Below are 8579 nucleotides of genomic sequence, written 5' to 3' on the forward strand. Positions count from 1 at the left end.
ACACACACACACACACACACACACACGCACACATTTTCTGTAAGCCAAACAAATCTCTCATGGAATTCAAGAGACTCCGTGGTCACCACAGGTAGAGGAGGGTGCTGTAAGACTGAGAGGTGTGTGGTAGTGTAGTCAGCATTTTATCATAAAAAAAGCCAAAATAGTTTGCTTATAAATAGAAAAGGTTTGTCTTGCCTCATAGTGTGGGAGGTGTCAGTCTTCAGTCAGTAGAGGAGGATGCCATGGCAAGGAATACTCAGTAGAGCAAGCTGTTCGCTCAAGGCATGGACAGAGGACAGGAAGTGGTGCCGATATGGCCCAGCTGGAGGGGGCTGCCTAATACAAGAGTCCTGGGATCCGCTTTAGCACTTTATAATCCTGGGTGTGTTGACCCATGCCCATAACCCCAGAAGCTGTTATGCGAAGACTGGAGGATCAGAACTTTACAGACATCCTTGGCTATATAGCAAGTTCGATGCTGAGTCTTTACATTTAAAAACATGGAGAATGGTCTGGATGTGGTGCTTCCCGGCACTCAGGAGGCAGGATCAGGCGGATGTCTGTGAGGCTGAGACTACTGCGGCTTAGTTCCACACCAGTCAGATTTGCACACTAAGACCTCTATGCCCAGTGTGTGACATCAGCACAGTGGGCCAAGGTGCTGCTGAACAGCAGAGGCACCAGACTCGGCACTTTCCTGCACTGACACCCTAGATCCAGCTTGAGATCAGGGATGGAGATACCTCCAGACAATCTGTTGTTGTATAGGATTTTTTTTAGGAATTCTGGGATTTTTGTTTTTGAAAATGAAATTGAGAATTGTTCTTTCAAGGTCTGCAAAGAATTGAGTTGGTATTTTGATGGGAATTGCATTGAATCTGTAGATCGCTTTTGGCAGGATGGACATTTTCACCATGTTAATCCTACCGATCCATGAGCATTGGTATCTCCATCTTCTGAGATCTTCAATTTCCTTCTTCAGAAACGAAGTTTTTTTCAAATAGGTCTTTCACATTAGAGTCAAGCATGTGACTCTAACCACATGCTTGTTATTAGTGGCTATTGTGCAGGGTGTTGTTTCCCTAAATTCCTTCTCAGCTCTTTTATCTTTCATATAGAAGAAGGCTACTGATTTTTTTGAGTTAATTTTGTATCCAGACACTTTGCTGAATATGTTTATCAGCCGAAGGAGTTCTCTGGTTGAATTTTGGGGTCACTCAAGTATACTCTCATATCATCTGCAAATAGTGAAACTTTGACTTCTTCCTTTCCAATTTGCATCCCCTTGATCTCCTTTGAGTTGTCTTGTTGCTCTAGCTAGGACTTCAAGTACTATGTTGAAGAGATATGGAGAGAGTGGGCAGCCTTGCCTTGTCCCTGATTGAAGTACGATTCATTTAAGTTTCTCTCCGTTCAGTTTGATGTTGGCAATAAGCTTGCTGTAGATTGTCTTTATTATGTTTAGGTATGTGTCTTGTATCCCTGATTTCTCCAAAACTTCAAATATGAATGGGTATTAGATTTTGTCAAATGCTTTTTCAGCATCTAAGGAGATGATCATGTGGTTTTTCTCCTTCAGTTTGTTTATATGGTGGATTACGTTGATGGATTTCCATATATTGAACCACCTCTGCATACCTGGGATGAAGCCTACTTGATCATGGTGGATAATATCTATTATGTGTTCTTGGATTTGGTATTGAGTATTTCTGCATTAATTTTCATAAGAGAGATAGGTCTGAAGTTATCTTTTTTTAGTTGGGTCTTTGTGTGGTTTAGGTATCAAGGTGACTGTAGCTTCATAGAATGAGTTTGGTAATGTTTCTTCTGTTTCTATTTTGTGGAATGGTTTGAAGAGAATTGGAGTTTGCTGTTCTTTGAAGGTCTGGTAGAATTCTGCGCTGAAACCATCTGGCCCTGGGCTTGTTGTTTTTGTTTTTGTTTTGTTTTGTTTTGTTTTGTTTTTGGAAGGGAGACTTTGGATGACTGCTTCTATTTCCTTGGGGGATATAGGATTATTTAACCTATTTACCTGATCTTGATTTAACTTTGGTAAATGGAAACTATCAAGGAAATTGTCCATTTCATTTAGATTTTCAAATTTTGTGGCATATAGGCTTTTGTAGTAAAACCTAATGATTGTTTGGAATTCCTCAGTGTCTGTCATTATGCCCTTTTTGTTTCTGATTTTGCTGACTTGGATAGTTTCTCTCTGCCTTTTAGTTACTTTGGCTAAGGGTTTGTCTATCTTGTTGATTTTCTCAAAAAAACCAGATCTTGGTTTCTTTGATTCTTTGAATTGTTATATTTGTTTCTAATTCATTGATTTCATCCCTGAGTTTGATTATTTCCAATCATCTACTCCTCTTGGGAATGTCTGCTTCCTTTTTTTTTTTCTAGGGCTTTTAGGTGAGCCATTCAGTTCCTTGTATGAAATGCCTCAAACTTCTTTCTGGAGGCACTTAGTGCTATAAACTTTCCCGTTAGCACTGCTTTCATTGTGTCTGGGTATGTTGTGCCTTCGTTTTCACTGAATTTTAGGAAGTCTAGAATTTCTCTTTTCATTTCTTCCCTGACCAAGCTGTCACTGAGTAGAGAGTTGTTTAGTTTCTATGTGTATGTAGGCTTTTTGGTATTTCTGTTGTTGAAATCTAGTTTTAGCCATGGTGATCTGATAGGATACAAGAGATTATTTCAATCTTTTATCTGTTGAGGCTTGCTTTGTGGCTGACTATATGGTCAGTTTTTGTAAAGGTTTTGTGAGATGCTGAAAAGAGGGTCTCTTTTAAGTTTGGGTGAAAGTTCTGTAAACATCTATTAGGTCCATTTGATTTAGGACCTCTGTAAGTGGCATTATTTCCCTATTTAGCTTCTGTCTAGATCATCTGTCCCTTGTCAAGGGTGGAGTGTTGAAGTCTAACTATTAAGGTGTTGGGATTGGTGTGTGATTTAAGCTTTAATAATTTTCATTTACAAATGTAGGTGGTCTTATATTTGGGGCATAGATGTTCAAGACTGTGATGTCCTCCTGGTGGATTTTTCTTTTGATGAGAATGTAATGTCCCTCCTCAACTTTTTTGATTAATTTTGGCTGAAAGTCTATATTAGGATAGCTACCCCAGCTTGTTTTCTGGGTCTGTTTGCTTGAAAACATTTTTTCAACCCTTTACTCTGAGGTAGTGTTTATCTTTGTTGCAGAGGTGTGTTTCTTGGATGCAGCAGAATGTTGGATCCTGTTTCTACACCCATTCTGTTAATCTGTGTCTTTTTATTAGAGTGTTGAATCCGTTGATATTGATAGATAATAGTGATCACTAATGTTAGATCCTTTTATTGTGGAGTTGGTAGTGTTACTGTGTTTCTATGCTTGTTTTCTTTTCATTTCTTGTTGTGAAGTTATCTATATCCTGTGTTTTCCTGGATGTATTCGATTTCTTTGGATTGAGTTTTTCTTCTAGTATCTTCTGTGGTGCTGGATTGCTGTGTAGATATTGTTTAAGTTTAGTTTTGTCACAGAAAATTTTGTTTTCGCTGTCTATGTTGATTGAAAGCTTTGCAGGGTATAGTAGTCTGGGTTGGCATCTGTGGTCTCTTAGAGTCTGCATGACATCTGTCCAGGCCCTTCTGGCTTTCATAGTCTCTGCTGAGAAGTCTGGTATGATTCTGATAGGTCTACCTTTTTTTGTTGTTGTTGTTGTTTTGTTTTGTTTTTTATATGCTTTTATTTGTATCTGAGATAAAAAATACATTTGACATAGAAAAACCAAGTATGAGAGCCTTATTGCCAACAGTCTGGCCCTCGGCTTATGGCTGCAACCCACGCCCACGCTGCACGGGTCTCCTTCAAACAAGTGTTCACAAGGCCAGCTCTCTGAACCTTACAAGTTTATCTACACTGCAACTGAGCTTAGGAATTCCGGGTGCCCAGATATACCTATTTATGTACAATTCTGCTTTATTGCACAGGGTCACAATGTACAGCAAGTGATTATATAACCAACCACGAGATAAATGGTGATAGGCGCGAACATCAGTCTCTAACCACAAAGAAAAGAAGACACCAATGTGCCGTCATGCAGAGGCTGTGTCGACCCTGTGCGGTCCTGAGGGTTCACAGCACTGAAATGTGTTAAATACAAAACTCATGTTTCTGAGGGCACAAGTGTTCTGGGCTCAGGAGCCACCCGTGCCACACACATCACAGAAAGGCCACTTTAAAGCTTTTCAGAGAGTTCTTTAGTCTTTTCAGGTTTAAAAAATATTACCGCATTAGTTAGAATCTATTAATTACATTCTGACATAAAAGTTCAGACAGAGTGGGTTACAAGTTCTGAAGTTTTTTGTTTTTGTTTTTGTTTTTTGTCAAAGTTAAATTTATAGTAGACAAAAAGCCATCTCTGTAATACGCTGTAGTTTAGGCTTCAAGAGCTCTAAGAGTGACAAAAATGTTTAAAAGTTAAAAATCATTAAAAAGATTAGTAATTGTTTGAAAATGCCACATAATCGAGGCAGCAAAAGCCGAATCGTTACCGTCCCAAACCTCACGTAGCTCACTGGAGTGCGTCACAGCTGAATCATGGAGTGTAAAAACGATCCCTGGAGACCGGCTCGGCTCAGGCCCAGGGCCAGGTGTAATCCCGGCTAACTCACCTTCCTGCGCTGCACCTGACAGGCCCCGGTGCTCAATGCTTCGAGGAAACACGGGGGTCGGGGAGCAAGGTGCCGTTGGTGAAGGTTTGCTCGCTTCAGACTCTATCTCAGTCAAACTCGTCTGCTTAGTCCTCACATCTCCCTTAACGTCCACACTGGGCTGCACAAAATCTTCCGGCAGCGTTCTTCAAAGCCGCTGACCTCGGTCACTGCCACCTGAGCTCACCAGCTCTCACCCTTTACAGCTGGAGGGCGTTGACCTAGCCGGCCTCAGTGTAGTTAGAGGTAAACAGCTGTTTTGGATTCTCTTCCCCAGAAACTTCTCACAAACTTCAGTTGAGGGTATAATTTCAGTTTGTAGGTCTATGCGCTTACTTGCATGCAATTACCCACATGAGAAATTGTTAGTAAGAAACCTATCTTTAAAGACTGGGGGTGCCCGGTATGGCAGCTTACACCTTTAATCCCTTTAACTCGGAGCCAGGTAGATCTCTGTGAGTTCAAGACCAGCCTGGGCTACATTCTAAGACCCTGTCTCAAAAAAACAAACCCCCTCAAAAAAAAAAAACAAAAAAAACCCCACAAAACTGGGAGGCTGGAGTGTAGCTCAGTGGAAGAGCACTTGCCCAGCATGGCAAGGCCCTGGGGTCACTCCCTAGCGCCATTAAAAAAAAGAAAGAAAGAAATTGACTTTCTCCTATCAAATCCCAGGAAGCAAGCTTAACTCGCTAGTGTGACAGACAGCTGTCTCAAGATTCCTAAGCTACTTCTCCAGACTGGATGTTACTTCATTTCAACAGTGAGTTGTGTTACATGACTCAGAAACTAGCTCTATGATTCCTTGGCCCTGTTCTTAGCAGTTGAAGCCTACCTAAGCTGGTCAGGTGCTGTTCCTCAGAGCAGACCCTCTTAAATGGCACAGTGGTACACTGGACTCCTAGAATGTCAACCCTGAAGCCTCTCTTTCCAGAGAAAAAAGGGGGGTGAGCACTGGGAAGACCATCCTCCGCTCCTCAGCTCACTCCGCGGCACTGAGAAGCCAGGAAAGGAGAAAACCTGGGATGGTATTAACAGACTCCCAAAATTAACTTTATGGAAGTGTTTGTTTTTAAAGTCTACTACCAGAGGACAGGACACAGGAACATGACAGTCACTACTCATAAGGCCAGCGTGAGCTCTGCTGGCACCAGAAGCGCGAAGAACAAGTGCGACCTTGTAGTGAAGAGCTTACCACGACGAGGCACACAGCCTAAGTCACCTAGGTCAGCCTATCATTTGGCAATGAATTCCGTAAAGACAGCACAAGCACATTGTGGAAGGGCTTAAAGTCACATTCAGAATTAAACAGAAAATGTTCAAAGCTAAACAGCCAAACGAAGCATTCATTAGCTGCTCAGCTCTATCAAATCTGAAAAGAAAGTTTGGATAATGACTATTTCAACAGCACTTAGTTTCAAAGCTAACCCCCACAATTCATCACGCAGCTACGGCCATGACACCGACTGTCTTCTCTGCAGTGCGTGGGTTTAGTGAAGATGACCCTCCCCAGAGCAGAGAGGCGCTACATGAGGTGAGAAAGTGAGCCTGAGGAGCCCTGGGCCAGGAGCACGTGCTCTGGCTGCTGGTGCCGCTGTTTCCTACAGAAGGCCCAGCAACCCCTTCCAGGAGGAAAAGAAATCTATCTTGGCTGATAGCTGCTCTGAAAAGGTCATCAGATATAGGCTAGTTACCAGGCAACAGCCTAAAGCTCTTGAGTAATGACCAAACCAAAGCCCTGACATCTGCCCATTGAAACCTTTTATTCTGTTTTTGTCAGTGCTTTGTAAATTATGGCCTGGACTTAATGACACCAACCTGTAGTAAGGCCAATTAGGAACAAAGCCAAATTGCATTCTCCTTGGGCCTAGTTAGCTGAGAAGAACACTTCATGTAGTGGCCTTATCACACAATCTTTAGCAAGAACTCGTAAGTTGCATTGATTATTCCCCAGGAGATAAGAGAGCGATGGTAATTCAGATGGGCGCCTCTGAAAAGATTGACCAGCTTCCTGTCCCGCTCTAGCCAGATTGTCTTGAAAACCATGGGGAGAGACTGGAATGGCCCGCCGATCTGAGACTGGATGCGAGCTTTCACGACGTTGATGGGGAAGCTTAGGAAGCCCAGCATGGCCCCAAGCACACCTCCGCAGATGAAGTCATTGACCAGATGCGCACTGTGAGAAGTGGCAGTAGGCAGGTGCTCCTTAATGGGCCCTCGGAGGCCAAAAAAGAGGACGTTGCCGAAGCCATTGCGGAGAAGGATGGGCACCAAGCCTCGGTAGTACTCTGCAATCCCATGGCTTCTGAGGGCCTGGAAGGCCTGGTAAGTGTTTGTGAACTTGTCGTGATGCTTGTGGTCCTGCAGCAAAGTCTGAACCCTTTCCAACGGAGTGAGGATGGCTTCTGTTGTGCCCGCGAGCAGCGCCGCCGCACTTCTGGTGGCGAACTCCGGAGCACTGCTCACGTGCTTGCGGAGCAGGCGCGACAGGTCCTCGTATAGGCCGAACATAAGCGCCAGCGTGGTTGTCTTCTGCATCATCGGGGGGAGGATTCCGCGGTACAAGTTTCGAAACCCATCCCTCTTCAACTGGAGTATGGCATCCCGGGTTTTGATGCCATACAGCTGCTGCTGAAAGAGGATCTTCTGAAGAGGGTATGTGATGGCCACGTTGTTGAAAGCTGCGCAGCAGCCGCAAAAGTAATGCTTTATTTCACCCATGTCCGCAATGTGAGTTGACAAATCCTGGTTTGAAGAGGTCAACATTGGGGGCCTTTTCTCATGTGCTTCTGAGTCCATCATGGTGCCTGTGGTCTGTCTTCTTTGGGAAAGACTTTTCTTAACCTATGACATTAGCTGAGCCTGGCGCGGAGGATGACAGCTTGCTGCTAACTTTCCAAATGGTTTCCATCATCAGCCTCCTCCCTTCTGAAGTCAATTCTGACAACGGCATTTCCCATGGCCGCGGGCACCCGCCCGCAGCACGGCCGGCGAGTGAGCCCGCGCCCGCGCAGGCGCAGACAGAGCTAGGTCTACCTTTATATGTTACTTGGCCTTTTTCCCTTGCTGCTCAGTGGACATCTATGAACTCTATTCCTTTGTAACCCAAAGCTAAAATAAAACCTTTCTTGTGATTTGGTCATGGTATTTTATCACAGCAACAGAAAAATAACTAATACATTACTATGGAAATAGACTTGATAAGGCAAATAACTTCCCTTAGTTATTATTCAGGTTAGACAGCATCAGTATAGCTAAGGAAGAAGTAGACAGAACTAGGAAATAGACAAGAGATAAAATTCACCTCATTCTTTCAGCAGTTTCCAAATGTTCTTCCTGAGATTCCATCAGATCAACCTGGATGATAACAGGACTAAGAAAAATGCTGTCATGCTTCCTTAGAACATAGAAATGAGCCAGAATAATGCCACTAAAGACACACACACAAACAAACAGAGAGTTATCCAAAATACAAGTGCTAAAAGTAAATACTTGAAATGTTACTAAGAAGACATTCAACAAATAGAGCCCCGGTAGATAAAAATGGGGTACAGCAGGATTTGTACAAAATGGTGGGTGGGGCACCATCGGCATACTACATCAGAGCGCTTCGGAGGTCCAGGCTCTCTTACTTCCGTGGTGCCGGTTGGTGGAGGTTCCAATGATTGACAGATGCCTTCCCAGGGGCGTTGGCACTACAACATTCGCTAACAAGCTCCTTTCCAAGCAGCTCACTTCCTCTGCCTCTCCCTCATTCGATGTGGTCTTTTGTTAGCATACATCCCTCCCAAGACTCTCCAGTGGACAGTTACTTAGTTTTCATTACTTTCCAGATACCTCTCTACCCACTGAAGCATGTGCGTGAGGTTTCCAGCTTGCACTCAGCAGCC

The 8579-nt window shown here is 43.6% G+C and overlaps 1 protein-coding gene across 1 annotated transcript; it reads right to left on the bottom strand.

The window, feature by feature from the left end:
- Window positions 1–6594: 6594 nt before the first annotated feature.
- LOC129666682 (mitochondrial nicotinamide adenine dinucleotide transporter SLC25A51) lies at window positions 6595–7659 on the bottom strand. The gene has a single exon (XM_055593922.1). The coding sequence runs from the start codon at window positions 7489–7491 to the stop codon at window positions 6595–6597; it is 897 nt and encodes a 298-aa protein (XP_055449897.1). The 5' UTR covers window positions 7492–7659.
- Between the last annotated feature and the right edge of the window lie 920 nt (window positions 7660–8579).

The sequence above is a fragment of the Psammomys obesus genome, unplaced genomic scaffold (genome assembly GCF_907164565.1).
Source record: "Psammomys obesus unplaced genomic scaffold, mPsaObe1.curated_primary_1811, whole genome shotgun sequence".
Classification (NCBI taxonomy): domain Eukaryota; kingdom Metazoa; phylum Chordata; class Mammalia; order Rodentia; family Muridae; genus Psammomys; species Psammomys obesus.

Coding starts and splice junctions, on each gene's coding strand:
- LOC129666682 (XM_055593922.1), bottom strand. CDS start 7,491: ATGATGGACTCAGAAGCACATGAGAAAAGGCCCCCAATGTTGACCTCT.